This window comes from Bufo gargarizans, chromosome 10 (genome assembly GCF_014858855.1).
Source record: "Bufo gargarizans isolate SCDJY-AF-19 chromosome 10, ASM1485885v1, whole genome shotgun sequence".
NCBI classification, from domain to species: Eukaryota; Metazoa; Chordata; class Amphibia; order Anura; family Bufonidae; genus Bufo; species Bufo gargarizans.
In genome coordinates this window covers 52,387,393-52,405,711 of record NC_058089.1, presented here as the reverse complement: position 1 = coordinate 52,405,711, position 18,319 = coordinate 52,387,393, and the positions used below count along the sequence as shown (strand labels likewise).

Below are 18,319 nucleotides of genomic sequence, written 5' to 3'. Positions count from 1 at the left end.
GCGTCTAAAGTTCGGGTTTGGATTAGCGGAGAATCCCGATCTGGAACCGGATATGGATTCCGACTTCCGTTGTGGTCCGTGGTAGCGGAATCAATAATCGGCCATTATTGATTCCGCTACCACGGACCACAACGGAAGTCGGAATCCATATCCGGTTCCAGATCGGGATTCTCCGCTAATCCAAACCCGAACTTTAGACGCCGAACTTAAAACAGAAGTTCGCTCATCTCTAGTCATCAATAATAAAGACTCAGAGAAACCCTTCAAGGGCATGTATTTATGTAGATATGAGCAGGCCAGGTTTTAATGGCCCTCCTGATGGCCGCAGAAATTTCTGTGCCTGAAAATCCATTCCTTTCATCTGAACGAGGCTTGCAGATATCCACGCTCTTCCTGCCAAAACAACTCCATTTCAGTCTTGGAAATTTCTGCAAAAAAACTAAAAATTTGCCGGGTGTGAAGTCACCCCTAAAAATAAATGTTAAAACAAATTGAAACAATTGAGAAACTAAACTCTTTTGTGTCTTCTAAAACAGCAACACGTTTGACATCTCGTGTCTTCATAGGTCAAACTACCTTTAAGCCAAATAGTGAATTGAAGCTGCAGATCCAGACCTTTAACCCCCGCACTCGCCCTCGGAAATATTTCTCGCTCTTAATTAGAAGGGATGGTTGGAGACGCGAGTTGTGTCTTAGCATTAGGACTTGTTGCATGTTCTTCTCGCCAACCCCTTTAACCCAGAGAAGTATTGTGAGTTCCTGCAGTCTGAGTACACGCTGCACACAAGCCCTTAATATCTTCTTGTTCGGGGCAATGGATTAGCTGAAGTTGTCACCTCTGGGTGATTGGGAGGCAGCATTCTCCCCCCCTATTACTGCAGGGCCTGTAACACATTTCTTGGCTATGTGACACCAGCAGCCATAGTGAAATGTGCGATACCGATCAGCGCCTGTCCTTCATATTACATAGCAGACGGGGGTAGTCACACACCTGTCAGCTAAAACTCAGACTTTTTAATAAGCTCAAACTTTTCACCTTTTATTTTTTTTTCTAATTAGGAGGTCATCTTCAGGCGACGCTCAGCGAGTGCATTCCTTTCCCCAGTGTAGAGCAGAACAGAAAGGTAGTGACATTGAGTGTGGGGATCATGTACCAGTAATACAGGATAGGTCAGCAATATGAGATCGGCAGGGGTCCAACTCCCAGCACCCTCCGCCAATCGGAAGCCAAGGGGCTCTGATTACCGCCATTGCCCCCCTCTCATCTTTGAAGCACGGCGCCATCCATTGGATAGCGCCTGTGCGTTCTGACAGCACTAGGTAGGGACTGTACAGAGCAGAAAAAAACAAACCTTTTGTGGAGCATTTATTATCAGGAGTAGTGAGAATAGAAAGTTTTATCCTGCCATGTTCTGTTCTGAAGGTGGAGTTTAACTGAGTGCTCTCTGTTTAGATCTGCATCATAGCCCCTCCCCTCTTCTCTGAGTAACAGCTCTAGTTGTCTCCTGATTGGATGCTACAGCTTTGACTAAAGCAGTTTGGGATCGTCAGAACTGCTGTCAGATGCACTTCAAGCTTGAGAAATGACAAATTTCTGTACCCCTTACCCATTTTTAACATTTTTTTTTTTTTTGTAAAAGTCTTCTGGTACTGCAGATTGAAATGGGCAGTGCCATTGATGCCGAGCTGCTTCCCCCCTTCTCTGCCTGCTGACAGCCTAGCTGTGAACTCAGTTACAGGATGTGTCAGTTCAGAAACTTGAGGATTTGTAGCTAATAATCCATTTTTCTTTTCTTACAGCAGAAAGGACAGAAGAACATTCTGCGGATCGGAATTCAGTCTCTGGCGTCGGTGCTGTGGGGCGACGATATCTGTACTCAGGAGCAGCCTCACAATCTCCACAGCTTGACTTGTTTTTTGTATGCCCTCCGAGGTCTCTTGCGGTCCTCGCTGTCAGTGTGCGTCATCACAGTACCTACACATCTCATCCAGGTGAGGCAGCCATGTTTTTTACATGTGGGGCTGGATTCCACAGAAAGTCTAAGAACTGTTTTCTGAAAAACAAAATCTGCCACCAATCCCAGCAGCATAACATAGGCCACCGCCATGAGGTTGCGCATGCACGGTGTGCCATGTGTTGCAGCAGTTGTATCATACAGCGTGCACCATTTACATAAATTTGTTGGAGTTCGCACCTAACTAAAATTTTAGATTTTGCTTGGAAGTATCATGCTTTTGAAAACCATGCTGATCGCCTGTAGAGAACAGACCCTGAAATTGAGGTCAGGACCAGTGTTTCTTAAAGGGGCAGGAGCAGACTGGCCATAGACCCTACAGGGACATTTGCCAGTGGGATGATGCCCAGAGGGCCGTCAGAGCCTTGCTCACGGTTGCCAGCTGGGTACATAACAATCTGATGCTTTCAGCGTTAATGCTAGGAGCACCAGGTTTTTATGTACCTGGCCAGTGGCCCTTCTGAATTCAACTGTATCGCCGTCCTCAGGATGATGATGAATACAGTTGAATACTGTGGTGAAGGCGGCAGTATTATGTGCTGCGCTGTGGTATTTGATTCCGCAAATGCGGCATCATGGTATTTCTGCCACTCCTACTTCTGTTATCCCTGCCTACTTGTGTTGACCCGCCTGTAGTCATTTTGAACCCGCCTATAGTGTGGGGCCACTTTTATTTTTTCAGGGCCACTTTTAAAGTGTAACTGTCATTCTTTTTTTTATTTTTGTAATGTGTAGGGGCAGTGATAATGACCATTTTTATAATATACTTTAATTACTGAAATCGCACATTTCTATTAGAAAAATAGCTCTAAAGTGGCCCATTTTGAGCCCTAGCAACGCTCCTCTGTCTTCTGTTTATGGGCCACTTTACAGCTATTTTTCTAATAGAAATGTATGTTTTTGGTAATTAAAGTATATTACAAAAATGGTCAGTATCACTGCCCCTACACATTACACAAATACAAAAAGAATGACAGTTACACTTTAAGTTTCCAGTCCGTCCCTCTAAAGGTGTTATCCCACTAAAAGCATTCACCACCCATCCACAGAATAGGTGATAAATTTAGGATCGCTGGAAACCTAAGTTAGCTCAAGAATGGGGGTCCTAGAATCCCCCTGTTTGAATGGAATAGTAGTGGACATGTCACTCCACCGGTCCATTCACTTCTGTGGGAATGCTGGCTGCATAAGCCCCATCAAAGTGAATATAAATGGTGGACCAACCTTCACTCAAACACTCCCTTTAAATGGAGAACTCAGGGACCCCTGTTCCCAGCAGTCAGACCCACGGCGATCCTACATTTATTACCTACCATGTAAATAGGTGATAATTACTGTTTGTGGGATAACCTCTTTAAAGGTGTTGTCCTGCATTTAGATATTGATGTCCTGTCCTCAGGATAGGTCATCAATATCTGGTCTCTGGGGGTTCCACCAGCTAGCTGTTTGAAGAAGCCACAGGTCTTTTATCTAGGCCGGTGGCGTGGCCTAGGCGCAGCTCAGTCCCATTCAAGTGAATAGACTTGGGCTGCAATACCAAGCACAGCCACTACCCAGTGTATGGCGCTGTGCTTGGTAGGATGTGAGGAGGCCGCAGTGCTCCGTGCGTCGCAACCGCTTCAGGCAGCTGATTGGTGGGGGTGCCGGGAGTCAGACCACCCCACAGATCAGATATTGATATGGCCAATTAATATCAAAGTCTTAGACAATCTAATGACCGGCAGCTACTTCAACTCAACTATAAATTAATACAGAGGCTCTGCTTCTAGGTATGTAGACCAAATACTTGCGGTTGCCCAATTTAGACAATTTCACAAGGTATGTCTAGAAAAAAAATGGTTCCCCCCATCTATCAGCTGTAATCTTTGTGCAAACTTAGCTAAAAGTGTTAATTTACCCTGCAGCGCCACCACAGGCACAATGAAGTATTGCATAATATCCATTGACTTCAATGGGCTGTCCATGAAATGCATGGACATGCCTGCCTCCCACAAACACATATATAGCGTCTTACTCCTGAGTGTCACTGTTCAGGTTCAGTGCCCCTTTGAAGGGGTTGTCTCATCTCAGACAATGGGGGCATATCACTAGGATATGCCCCTATTGTCTTATATGGGACCAGCTCCTACATCGAGAACAGAGCCCCGAAAGTGGTGCGCAGCCGCCCTCCATTCATTTTCTATGGGGCCGCTGAAAATAGCCGAGACCTAGCTTGGCTATTTCCGTCGGGCCCATAGAAATGAATGGGAGCGGTGACCGGTCATGCGCGCTGCGCTCCCACTCACTTCTATGGGGAGAGCGCTTGGGGGTGGCCAGCCATCATTTTGCGGGGCTCAGTTCCCGATACAGGTGGGGATCCTAGTGATATGCCTCCATTGTCTGAGATGAGACAACCCCTTTAAGGAGCTTACATCCAAGAGATGCCTTTAATATTCACGTCGGTGTCTTTGTGATGTTTGACAATGGGCGCTCTTTGTTCTATCGATGTCTGTCTAAACCATGTCTGTCTGCATGTCCACTTGATACGTCTGCCCACGCCGTCGTGTGTTTGACATACCGAGATGTTGTATTGTGTTTGATGGAATGAAAATCTGGTTTATTTGTCTGGGATTTGAGAGAGAGAAAAGGCTGAAAGCGCGTTCTCTTTACCTCCGATCCTGTACAACGCAAGCGTTTTAGCCCTGACCTAGATAACCCTGCTGCCTGAGAGTGCTTTTCATAGCTATGGCTGTCAATTACGCTGGAGTGTGTGCTAACATTTAGATCTGTTTCCACCATCAAATACACCAATCACTGTTTTCTCCTGGTTACATTTAAGCTCTGTTTTCTTCCCATCTTATTCTACAAGATGTGAACGTGTTTACTGAAAATCACCATTGTCATTGTTATTATTGTTACTATTATAATGTACTAGGGCTGCAGTAAACGATTATTTTAGAAATCGAGTATTCTATCGATTATTGTTTACGATTAATTAAATATTCTAATAAGAAAAAATGAATAATAGACTGTATTCCTTTATAAAAACTCATCAGACCCCCTGCCATCAGTCCCCAACACCCTTCGTTCCCCCCTGTGTGATCAGCCCAAGTGCTTCAGTTCCCCCCAGTGCTATCGCCTCCACTATCCCCCAGTGCCATCAGCTCTCCCCCACCCCAGTGCCATCAGCTCTCCCACACCCCAGAGCCATCAGCTCTCCTCCACCCCAGAGCCATCAGCTCCCCCCACCCCAGTGCCTTCAGCTCTCCCCACCCCAGAGCCATCAGCTCTCCCCACCCCAGAGCCATCAGCTCTCCCCACCCCAGTGCCATCAGCTCTCCCCACCCCAGTGCCATCAGCTCTCCCCACCCCAGTGCCATCAGCTCTCCCCACCCCAGAGCCATCAGCTCTCCCCACCCCAGAGCCATCAGCTCCCCTCCACCCCAGAGCCATCACCCCCCCCCCACCCCAGAGCCATCAGCTCCCCCCCACCCCACAGCTATAAGCTCTCCCCCACCCCAGTGCCATCAGCTCTCCCACACCCCAGAGCCATCAGCTCCCCTCCACCCCAGAGCCATCAGCTCCCCCCCACCCTAAAGCCATCCGCTCCCCACCCCACCCCAGAGCCATCAGCTCCCCCCCACCCCAGAGCCATCAGCTCCCCCCACCCGAGCCATCAGCTCCCCCCACCCCAGAGCCATCAGCTCCCCCCACCCCAGAGCCATCAGCTCCCCCCACCCCAGAGCCATCAGCTCCCCCCACCCCAGAGCCATCAGCTCCCCCCACCCCAGAGCCATCAGCTCCCCCCACCCCAGAGCCATCAGCTCCCCCCACCCCAGAGCCATCAGCTCTCCCCACCCCAGAGCCATCAGCTCCCCTCCACCCCAGAGCCATCAGCTCCCCCCACCCCACAGCTATAAGCTCTCCCCCACCCCACAGCTATAAGCTCTTCCCCCTTGTGCCAGCAGCTCTCCCCCCTTGTGCCAGCAGCTCTCCCCCCTTGTGCCAGAAGCTCTCCCCCTTGTGCCAGAAGCTCTCCCCCCTTGTGCCAGCAGCTCTCCCCCCTTGTGCCAGCAGCTTTCCCCCCTTGTTCCAGCAGATCTCCCCCCTTGTGCCAGCAGATCTCCCCCCCTTCTGCCAGCAGCTCCCCCCCCCCCCCCCCCTTGTGCAAGCAGCTCTCCCCCTTGTGAAATCATCTCCCCCCCCTGCTACTCCTGACATCCGGAGGGCCCAGCGTCCTTAGTCTCACCAACTTACCTTTCCAGCAGGGGCGCAGCCGACACTCCACCGCTCCGCGCTGCTCTGTGTCTAACGCCACACAGCGTCAGGTCACGGCGTGCGTACGTCAGGAGGTCAGTGCAGCGCGGGACCAAGGATGTGCTGTGGAGTGTCCAGAGGCCCCCTGCTGGAAAGGTGAGTATTGTGGGCCAGCTGGAGACCACGGAGCGGGAGTATTAGCAAGTGCTTTACTCCCGCTCCGTGGTCACGTGACACAAACAAATCTTAAAAATAAAAAATTTGCATCAAGGATTTTTTTGTGCCGAATTGCTCGATTCAATCGAGTAATCGTTTCAGCCCTATAATGTACATATTATTATTATTATTATTATGATTACTATTATTATGATTATTATTAAATTATATGAAATAGAATATTAAAAACGAACCTGTCATGTCTCTTGTAGTAAATACTTTTATTCCCCATGTAGTTACAGTTTTGCCGTTCTTCTGTTGTCCTTCCTGGAAGGGTTTGCATTAAAGGGGTTATCCCTTAATTAATATTGATGACCTATCCTCAGTATAGGTCATCAGTATCAGATCAGTGGGAGTCTGACACCAGAGACCCTCGCCAATCAGCTGTTAGAAGAGGTCGGATGCTCCATGAGCCCCGTGGCCTCTTCCAAGGCCATGTGATGTCACTGTACGTCGGTCACATGGCTTGGTTGCAGCTCAGCCTAATAGAAGTGAATGGGACTGAGCTGCAATACCAAGCACAGCCACTAGACAATGTCCGTCACTGTGCTTGGAGAGCTGCCAGTAGTTGGCTGCGCTCCCCAGAGTTTAGGGCAGCGCTGCGGCTCCCTCCTGAAACAGCTGATCGGCGGGGTGCCGAGACTCGGACCCCCGCTGATCTCAAAATGATTACCTATTCTGAGGATAGGTCATCATTATTATTTGCTGAATAACGCCTTTAAAGGGATATTCCCATCTCAGACATTGATAGGCCCCACCTCTCACTCCTATCTTCATAACTGACCCCCGAAGTGAAGGAGACCGCAGCACGCAAGCGCCTCCACCCTCCGTTCACTGCTATGGCTCCGCTATTTCCAGCAGTCCCATTGCAGTGAACGGAAAAGGGGCTGTGCATGTGCAGTGCGCTCTCCATTCACCACTGGCTAAGCATGCTTGCACTGGTATTTTCGAAGCTCCAATAAAAGTGAATAGAGAGGGTACCGTGCCTGCGCAGACACCTCTTCATTTACCCCAAAGGGACTGCTTTGCATTGTCATATTCTGACCATAACTTTTTTGCGCTGTGATCTGTAGTTTCCAGTGATACCATTTTGGATTTGGGACGCAGCGATACCTATGATCTTCATTTTTTAGGGGAAAATGTGAGTGCTTTAAATATACATATATATATATATATATATATATATATATATATATTTATTTATTTATGGATTTTTTTAAGGAACGTGAACTCTTGTTAGATCACTTGTCCCATAGACTGCAGTGAATTATCATTGCAGCCTATGGAATATTCAGTATGATAGGAACTATCTCTGTGGTAGCCTCATATGCTTCAGAGGGACCGAGGCTACCACAGGGGAACGAACAGATCCCCCGATAACTGCTCCCCCAAACACTGCGCAGGGGAACCATTAGGGCCCAGTTGCCCAGCGCTCCCAGGGAAAGCTGCCTCAGATGCTATGGTCACAACTGACCACGGCGTCTGAGAGGTTAAATGTCTGTGATTGGCATTAACGCCCATCAAATACAGTAGCCCTGTGTGTCTGCTGTTTAAAACCACAGAAACTTGCAGCTATGTTGCCCGCTGCGGAGATAGAGACATCTCTAATTGTTTTCTATATGAGAGACAGAGGCAATCACCCTTTCTGTTCCGGAAAGAGTATGGACTGAAGATAAGGATGTAATTCTTTGTTTTCCCTGTGGGGGCACTGCAACGATATTGAACACTTGTTGCCAAAGTCCTCCACAGATCACAACTGATCTCTTTGATCCTAGTATCGGGACATCATATAATCGCCTTATCATCTAAGGGTTGTTCTAACAAAAAGGGGTCGTACAAAGCTGACAACCTGTTTTCAAAAAATCTTAAACCAAGGTTTTTTTATCGCACAGAAGCCATGTTAAAGGAGTTATCCCCAAATCAATGTAAAACATTTAAAACAGACATATAGTACAGGAAATCTCTTTCTAACTACAGGTGAAACTCGACAAATTAGAATATTGAGCAAAAGTCCATTTATTTCAGTAATGCAGCTTAAACTTAGAATATTGTGAAAAGGTTCAATATTCTCGGCTCAGTGTCACTCTAGTCAGCTAATTACTCCATACCCCCTGAGCAAAGGGGACCTCAAAATGGAGACTTTGGGGTTTCATAACCTGTAAGCCATAATCATCCAAATTCTAACAAATAAAGGCTTAAAATATCTCGCTTTGCCTGTAATGAGTCTCATGTGTTAGTTTCACCTTTTAAGTTGCATTACTGAAATAAATGAACTTTGCACGATATTCAAATTTTTCGAGTTTCACTTGTAGAACCAGCCCTGTACCTCACATGGATCCAGAGATCTCCCCATTCATTACTCCAATTGTTCTGCTCAAGTGGTGTGTCCTTTCTTAGAGGGTCTGGCCTTTCTGCTGCAGCTCTCTCCCTGTCACAGCTCAGGCAGTGTGTCCTCTCTGCTGCAGCTCTCTCCCTGTCACAGCTCAGGCAGTGTGTCCTCTCTGCTGCAGCTCTCTCCCTGTCACAGCTCAGGCAGTGTGTCCTCTCTGCTGCAGCTCTCTCCCTGTCACAGCTCAGGCAGTGTGTCCTCTGTGCTGCAGCTCTCTCCCTGTCACAGCTCAGGCAGTGTGTCCTCTCTGCTGCAGCTCTCTCCCTGTCACAGCTCAGGCAGTGTGTCCTCTCTGCTGCAGCTCTCTCCCTATCACAGCTCAGGCAGTGTGTCCTCTCTGCTGCAACTCTCTCCCTGTCACAGCTCAGGCAGTGTGTCCTCTGTGCTGCAGCTCTCTCCCTGTCACAGCTCAGGCAGTGTGTCCTCTCTGCTGCAGCTCTCTCCCTGTCACAGCTCAGGCAGTGTGTCCTCTCTGCTGCAGCTCTCTCCCTATCACAGCTCAGGCAGTGTGTCCTCTCTGCTGCAGCTCTCTCCCTGTCACAGCTCACGCAGTGTGTCCTCTCTCCTGCAGCTCTCTCCCTGTCACAGCTCAGGCAGTGTGTCCTCTCTGCTGCAGATCTCTCCCTGTCACAGCTCAGGCAGTGTGTCCTCTCTGCTGCAGCTTTCTCACAGCATACAGCTGGTGGCAGTTGAGAGATGGAACTGAGCGTGTGCATCCACCTCGACAAAGGTGGACAGAGAAATAAAGAAAAGAACAAACAGCAGGTGGCGACATACAGATACATTTTATACAATAACTCAGAGACCATACTACATTTTTAATTACATCCAATTACAAAACTATTCAGAGCCAGGGGATGCTTTGAAAAATGCTAAACATTTTTCATGGGACAACTCCTTTAAATCCTTTCCCTTACTCCTTGTAAATGTTTTTTTTTAGTTTTTTGCTAGACTGCCTAGCCTAGGTGCATTATTTAGATGAAAAATGGGGTTTAACATGGGGTCTAACATTCGGTACTGTACTCGGTATATAAGCTCTGTGTTCATATTTATGGACTGTATCTTCACACATTTATTTTAATACATTTATGTTGCGTTTTTTTATTTTTGCATCCTGCAGATAACGGGTACGGCTAGAATATACAATCTGTAGCCCCCGTATACTTTTCTGTCCAGCCAATCATTTATTTTCCATTTGTCTTTTGGTTAACCGTTGGAACAATTCGGGATAGTTAAGGTGTCACTCCCCGTCTCTTCTCTAATGGAGAGTGGATTTCTGCACCCTACACGGAGAAGAAGACTGGTTAAATTTTTTATTAACCTCCGGAAGAGCATTGCTAGTGAGTAAGATGCCATTAGGAAGCCAGAGGAGCGGTGGTCTCTGTATAGCCTGCATTACCGTGTTCCCAGAGCCCTGCTGTGTGCTTGTTCTGCTTTCCTAGAAGCCTGTTAGAGAACCTCTGAGAGCATGTGTAGAGCCCTGGATGTTAATAGATAATTGGGGAAGATGGCAGGATGGGGAGGACAGGCGAACATGTGGTCTCAGGCTCCGGCACTCCACTCCACGGACCTCTAGGTTGGAATAACAGCAGATGCTCACTTTGCTTAACCCCTTCGCTTCCTGGAAGGGGCCAACATCACGTTGCTTTGCACATCTTGCTTGTCTCTCGTTTTGCCTGAGGGCTTAGACAACCTACTTTCGGAACTGGGCTGTTAGATCTGCAGTGCACACGTACACAGCTGCTCTCGCTAGAAACCTACACAGATATATCCATGAGCATGGAGATGTGGGTGTATTTGGGCACGTGCATTTTAAAGAAATGTATGCATTATTCATCAACTATGTACATGTGTGCGGTAAACAGTAAAAGTCATAGCATATTGACGGAGACAAGTCGGAGTTCCATACATAAGGCTTAAGGCTATGTTCACATCTGCGCTCGCATTTCCATGTTGCTTTTCCTCTATAAGAACAAAAAAAATGGGAAAATGATGGCAGTGCAGGATCCGTCACAGAACAGAAACCCCATTGAGTGCGATGGGTTCCGTTGGGTTTTTGCTATAGTGTCCATCATTCTGTGCAATTTTTCCACCTCTTTTGGAATCTGGAAGGTTCTAGTGGGACCTTCAACACATATATAATCCCATGATACATGTGTATGTGTGAAGGCCTGCTAGTAATCTGACCTGTAAGCAAGGGATAATACCGTCTTGCCCGCAAAGCCCAACGTGAAAACCCTGCCAGTGGCAATAAGGCATGGGAGCGTACCCCCTTTACTAAACTGCTGGACCATCCTTAAAAGCCTCTTTGGTTGTCCTGTGAGATAAGCCTACTGAGCATGTGCATCCACCTTAGCAAGGTGGACAGAGAAGTAAATTAACAAACAACAGGTGGCTCCATACAGATACATTTTATCTAGTAGAGTGGACTAGATAAGAGTCAACAGGACATGTAGGGTATGGTATATTGAAAGGGTTTTCCGAGATTTAAATAGTGATTGTAGGGGTCCAACACCCGGGACCCCGACCTATCAGCTGTTTGAGAAGGCAGCGGCGCTCGTGTGAGCACCACAGTCTTCTCCGTGCTCACCAAGCACAGCACCGTACATTGTATAGCGGCTGTGCTTGGTATCGCAGCTCAGCCCCATTCACTTCTGTGACTGATGAACTTGGCCTGGGTAAAGCTGCAAGAAGGCTGCGGCGCTGCTGTGAGCCCCACTGCCTTCTCAAACAACTGATTGGCTGTGGTTTGACACCCGGATACCAGAGGATAGGCCATCAGTATTTAAGTCTCCGAAAACCCCTTTAATACTACAATGTCCTTAAACTTGACATTACTGATAGGTGGATTGTGAGCATCAGCTTGATGAAGGTGGACAACTATTTTGAGATGAACCATCAAATTTAGGAAGACCGTGCTCTAAAAATACAACGTTTTGAGTTTTCTTCTTGTGTTAAATTGTCAAAAAGTCTGATTAGACATTTTTTTTTTTTTTACAATGCTGCATGACAACCAAATAGCCATTTATAGCTCCCAGCTTGAAGAAGGTGGACATCTACTTGGGGATGAACCCTCAAAATTAGGAAGACTGTGCGCAAAACTACACAGTCTTGAGTTTTCTTCTTCTGTAAAGTTGTCAAAAAGTCAGATTTTATTTATAACACTACATGACAGCCAATTGGCCCTTGTAGCATCCAAATTTGTTGGCACCACAGATGTCCCGATGGCATGTATGTTATTTAGGCGTTAGGAACTCTTGTCCTTTATCTCTCTTTTGAATTGTTTCTTTTACTTTTATGACTGAAGTCTAAAAACGGCTTCAGCAACCTGTCACATCTGAGCGACAGCAGCCGACTGAAGAGTCGCAGACTTGACTTTAAACTTATATTAACCCATAGCCTTTACTGACGCTGATATGTTGTAAAACCAGCTGGAATGAGTGTTTTGGTATAGTGTGAAATACACTTTTGAAGGTGTTGTAACGAAGAGGTCATGCTTGTTCTCTGGGCCATATTTCTCATGATAGCCATGTTAGATTTTGATTGTCAGTAATTACTTTCCTAATGTTAACCATTTACACAGACCATCTTGGACTGCAAGTTACCCAGATGTAAGCTCTCCATGGAACTGAAAGCCACAATATCCTTTCTACAACTTTGGCTATCCTAACTATTACGGGCTTCGGGCTTTCAAAATTATATGGTTTCTAGTATGTTAGGAGATGGTTTTCTCTTGACTTTCCCCAGGACACAACATGGTGTCCAGGGCCGGAGTTAGCACCCGGTAAACCCGGGCAAATGCCGGGGCCCACTAAGCTGCTATGAGCACTTCCATCAATACAGATGGAAGCACTCATTGCTGTCATTTCACTTACGCAGTACCCCTTTGGTGGGCCCTCTGAGTCACATGAGGCTGGCTGCTGCAGAGCTTCAGACATGCCCCCTCTTCACTCCGTTCAGCAGAGCAGCAGGTTACCTTATCGGCTTCAGACACGCAGAGTTTGTCAGTGAGTCTGCACTGTGACTGTCTCTTCTCAGTGGGACATCAGGGGGGGGCGGGGGGGGAACTCTTCGATCTGCTGCTGGATGTTGTTTCATTCTATTTAGTTGTTTTACTGCTTCATTAAGCAGTTTGCCTCCCATATCCTGTCCTATCTCATCCTCATGGATCCCCTTCTGTCTCCTTTCCTCCCTCATGTATCCAGAGCTCCTGTTCCACCCTCCTATCTCTTATTGCTGCCCTGCGCAGACCTCCTGCCACTACTTCTTGTATAAATCCCCCTCAGAGCCCTTTCCACCTACTTGCTGTGTTCACCCCTCCTGTCCATCCAGGGCCCCGGGCCCCTGTACTGTGCCACCCACCCCGTACTGCGCCCCTCACCCCGCACTGTGCCCCCTTATACCCTGCATTGTGCCCTCTTACCACACCCTGTGCAGTGCCCCTAGTCATTCCCTGTACTGTGCCCTCTTATACTCTTTTATCCGGTCACTGTATGGCGGTGGTATCCAATAACTGTATGGCCATAACTGTATCTCTTTCCCTGCCCACGCCCCACGCCACCTTTTTTAGACCTGGCATGAGTGGGAAAAAGATGCATATTGCGGTGCTAAGTACCTTTACACCACAAAAGGGTGTCAGAAATACGCCTAATATAGATGTACAGTATTTCTATATAATAAATGATCACCTAATTGTATTATCATTCGGGGGTAGGGCTAATATCTTTATAGTAAATAGATTCTAGTGTATTGTACTGTGCCCTGTATTTCCCAGTAGATAAATGATTCTTGGGAAACACAGTCCTCACCCCTGACCACCAGGACCAGGTAGCGCTCTGTCAGTACATGGCGGCCTCCCCTCTTCCCCTCTCCGCCACGCTGCTCCGCTGTGTACTGGTGCTTATTCTGACGCTAGGGCTGGGTTCACATCCCATTTGTGCCATCCATTTAATGTATACCAAAAATGTATGCGTTAACAGATGCCTCAGACTAATGCTGTACAGTGGCGTCCGTTCACCATACAGTTCCATTGTAAAAAAAAAAAACATATACGTAAACGCATGCATTTTTTTACTGGACTCTGCAGGATAGAAAAACGTGGAGTGCTGCACATTTGTATACATCAAACCGATTCAAAAAACGTGATGTGAACCCACTGGGGGGGGGGGGGGGTGCTAAAATTTTGCTACATCACTGCACAGCTCCTTCTCTCGGCCCGGCCCAGCAGTGACGTCATGACGTGTGTCTCACTGTTGCAGCGGGTCTGAGGAGAGAAAGAGAGCAGGGAGCTGCGGTTAGTGAATGACAGGACCGCCGGCTCCTCTGCGCTCCAGCAATGATAGGTATGTGAGGAGGCCACTGGGGGGGATTCATTACACTGTGAGGGCCCCTTACACAGTATAATGACCCCCAGTGCCTCCCATTTAGTATAATGATCCCCAATGACCCTCCATTCAGTATGATGACCACCAGAGCCCTCATTCAATATAGTGACCACTAGGGCTGCAGCTAACGATTATTTGAATAATCGATTAGTTGCCGATTAATTTCTACGATTAATCGGCAAAAACGACAAAATTACAAAACAGAGAGGTTTATATGATCTTACTTGAAAAAATATGTTCAAAGGCCATATTAAAACAAATTGTGGACGACACTATTATGGGGGATCTGTGGACGACACTATTATGGGGGATCTGTGGACGACACTATTATGGGGGATCTGTGGACGACACTATTATGGGGGATCTGTGGACGGCGCAGTTATGGAGAGGGGGATCTGTGGATGGCGTAGTTATGGAGAGGGGGATCTGTGGGTGGCGTAGTTATGGAGAGGGGGATCTGTGGGTGGCGCAGTTATGGAGAGGGGGATCTGTGGGTGGCGCAGTTATGGAGAGGGGGATCTGTGGGTGGCGCAGTTATGGAGAGGGGGATCTGTGGACGGCGCAGTTATGGAGAGGGGGATCTGTGGACGGCGCAGTTATGGAGAGGGGGGATCTGTGGGCGGCGCAGTTATGGAGAGGGGGATCTGTGGGCGGCGCAGTTATGGAGAGGGGGATCTGTGGGTGGCGCAGTTATGGAGAGGGGGATCTGTGGGCGGCGCAGTTATGGAGAGGGGGATCTGTGGGTGGCGCAGTTATGGAGAGGGGGATCTGTGGACGGCGCAGTTATGGAGAGGGGGATCTGTGGACGGCGCAGTTATGGAGAGGGGGATCTGTGGACGGCGCAGTTATGGAGAGGGGGATCTGTGGACGGCGCAGTTATGGAGAGGGGGATCTGTGGGCGGCGCAGTTATGGAGAGGGGGATCTGTGGGCGGCGCAGTTATGGAGAGGGGGATCTGTGGGCGGGGCAGTTATGGAGAGGGGGATCTGTGGACGGCGCAGTTATGGAGAGGGGGATCTGTGGACGGCGCAGTTATGGAGAGGGGGATCTGTGGGCGGCACAGTTATGGAGAGGGGGATCTGTGGGCGGCGCAGTTATGGAGAGGGGGATCTGTGGACGGCGTAGTTATGGAGAGGGGGATCTGTGGACGGCGCAGTTATGGAGAGGGGGATCTGTGGGCGGCGCAGTTATGGAGAGGGGGATCTGTGGGCGGCGCAGTTATGGAGAGGGGGATATGTGCACTGTTATGGGCATAACAGTGCACAGATCCGTTTCCTCATAACAGTGCACAGATCCCCCTTCCCATAGCAGTGCCATACACAGACCCCCCCTCCTCCCCATAGCAGTGCTATACACAGACCCCCCTCCCCATAGCAGTGCCATAGACAGATCCTCCCCCCTCCCCATAGCAGTGCTATACACAGACCCCCCTCCCCATAGCAGTGCCATAGACAGATCCTCCCCCCTCCCCATAACAGCCCCGGCCCCGATGCTTATAAGTCGGACTAATCACGTCTGCATCTTTATTTTACCTTTTTACAATGACGCTCCTGTAACAGCCAGGCAGAGCGGACGGCGGCGTAACGTCACTCACTCACGTGACACGCCTGCTCCGCCCACCTCATGAATGAAGGAGGCGGAGCAGGCGTGTCACGTGAGTGACGTTACGCCGCCGTCCGCTCTGCCTGGCTGTTACAGGAGCGTCATTGTAAAAAGGTAAAATAAAGATGCAGCGACCGCCCGCCCGCATAGCAACGAATCGGCGATTATTCGATAACTGGATTCGTCGACAACGAATCCAGTTATCGAATATAATCGATTAATCGTTGCAGCCCTAGTGACCACCATACAGTATAATGACCCCCAGTGCCCTCTCCATACAGTATAACCCCCAGTGTAGGGGCCATTGGGGGTCATTATTCTGAATGAGGGGTCACTGGGGGTATTATTCTGAATGGAGGGCCACTCTTGGGTCATTATACTGTGTGTGGGGCCACTGGGGGTCATTATACTGTGTGAAGGGCCACTAGTGGTCATTATACTGTATAGGGGCCACTGGTGGTCATAATACCGTGTGGGAGCCACAGAGGCATATGTAAATGTCCAAAAATGCCTCAAGGGGGCCCACTGGGATTTAGCGCCCAAGGGCCCACATGAACCTGGAGCCGGCTCTGATGGTGTCCACCATTTTTTTGTATTTTATGGATATTCTGAAAGCGTGGTAGGCTTCCTTGGGAGTTCAGTGAAGTATGTGGGCATAACCGGAAGAAAGGGAACACCAGCACGTGAACGTTTGGCCTGACTGGGGTCTGTGCAACGGAGGCATATTGCGGTGAGCTGGTCTTTTTGTGTTTACCACAAGAATATGGACTTAGTCAGGCCATTCTTCTCTTTTCTTATGTTCTATGGAGGCTTCATTCTGAGGGGTTTCCAGTTTAAAAACAATCAGTGGCAGCAGGCTCAGAGTGACTTAATAACTTAAAGGTCATCTGTCAGCAGATTTGTACCTATGACACTGGCTGACCTGTTGCATGTGCGCTTGGCAGCTGAAGGCATCTATGTTGATTCCATGTTCATATGTGCCGGCATTGCTGAGAACAGTGAAGTTTTAATATATGGAAATGAGCCTCTAGGAGCAACTCGGGCATTGGCGTTACACCTACAGGTTTCCTGGAAGTTTGATATTGATGGCCTAACCTCAGGATGAGGTCATCAATATCTTATCGGGGAAGGGGGGGTGACACTTGGCCCCAACGATCAGCTATTTGAAGAGGCATGGAGTGCCAGGCCTCATCCTAGACCAGTCATGTCTTGTTCTTTGATCACATGACATATTCGCAACTCGGTCCCAAGTAAATGGACCTGCAATACCAAGCACAGGGACTATACATTGTAGAGCGCTGTGCTTGGTATACTATGAGGAGGCTGCAATCACCAGAGCTCGGCAGGGTCTTCAAACAGCTGATCAGCTGCGTTGCATCCTACTTGTTTGGTAGGACTTTACACGTGAGAGCTGTTCCTGATTAACATGAAGGTGTTCGAGCATGAATATTTTTGAGTTAACAATAAAACTTGTTAGGACTGCCCAATGATGTGAACTGCCTGGTTAAGTAGTCTTCCACCTGTTTCTTCACATCATCTGCGGTTAACAGGTTAGAGTTTTTTGGTTTCTGACCCAGCAGAGTTTTCTTCGAGAATGGACATGGGAGGATGGGGATGTAAGGGGTAGTTTTCCTTTTTGATCGCTTTGAATAAGGCTTTTATTTGCTTAGTAGTCCATGGTTAGAATTAGCAGGTTGACAAGCTGTGCTTCAAACAAAATCAAGTCTAATGCATATCATAAAAAGTAATAAAGATAACATTAAGTGCTAGCTATCATTTAAAGGCCACAGTTTTATGAATTACAGCCCATCATGCTGATAATCGTACTACTGCATGCAAACGCCATAGTAGAAACAGCTGAGCAGAAGAACATTTAAAAAGCTGAAGGTTAGGCCCTAGGCAAAAGAAAAAAAATAAAGTATGACTAATAGAATATATGGGACAGGGAGCGTCCAACTGAGACAGCTCATGTAAGAAACAAGGGTCAATTCAGCCATATTGAACCGTAAAGTTGATTTTTATATCCAAAAATATTATATATATTTTTTACATTATTGGGGCGTAAAAATAGTTACAAAAATCATTAATACACTGTGCTTATTTTAATGGTTGAGTCACATTTTAGGGAGTCTTTGACCATCTGCACAGTCTCCGTCCCAGCAGTTACACCCTCTATGTAGGAGACCAAAAGAGTCTATCCAAGCTATATACAGACAGGCCTTTTCTCTGTCAAAAATAGTAAGCACAGAGGTACGTTTCTGCAAAATCACATGTCATATGAGTGCTCCTCTGCTGTATACATCACTGCTTTACCAGGATGTGTATACCTCTGCTTCATCAACGCATCAAAAACACAATGGGGCAAAGTCAATAAGTCATAGAAATAAGGGCCGTACATCTTGAACCAGGATAACTCTTTCCCATATGCTCCTTCAGTCCATTTGATGTCTTGTCAAGGTTCTCCAGTTTGGAATCAGC

General features: G+C 47.8%; 1 protein-coding gene across 3 annotated transcripts in view; it reads left to right on the top strand.

Annotated features, from left to right (window-relative positions):
- Positions 1-18,319, top strand: part of ELP4 (elongator acetyltransferase complex subunit 4) — a 242,131-nt gene that overhangs the window by 101,275 nt on the left and 122,537 nt on the right. For all 3 annotated transcript variants that reach the window (XM_044270248.1, XM_044270250.1, XM_044270249.1), the window contains exon 7: positions 1,801-1,992. In XM_044270248.1, the coding sequence (XP_044126183.1) occupies positions 1,801-1,992 (192 nt within the window). The remainder of the gene's footprint in view (positions 1-1,800; positions 1,993-18,319) is intronic.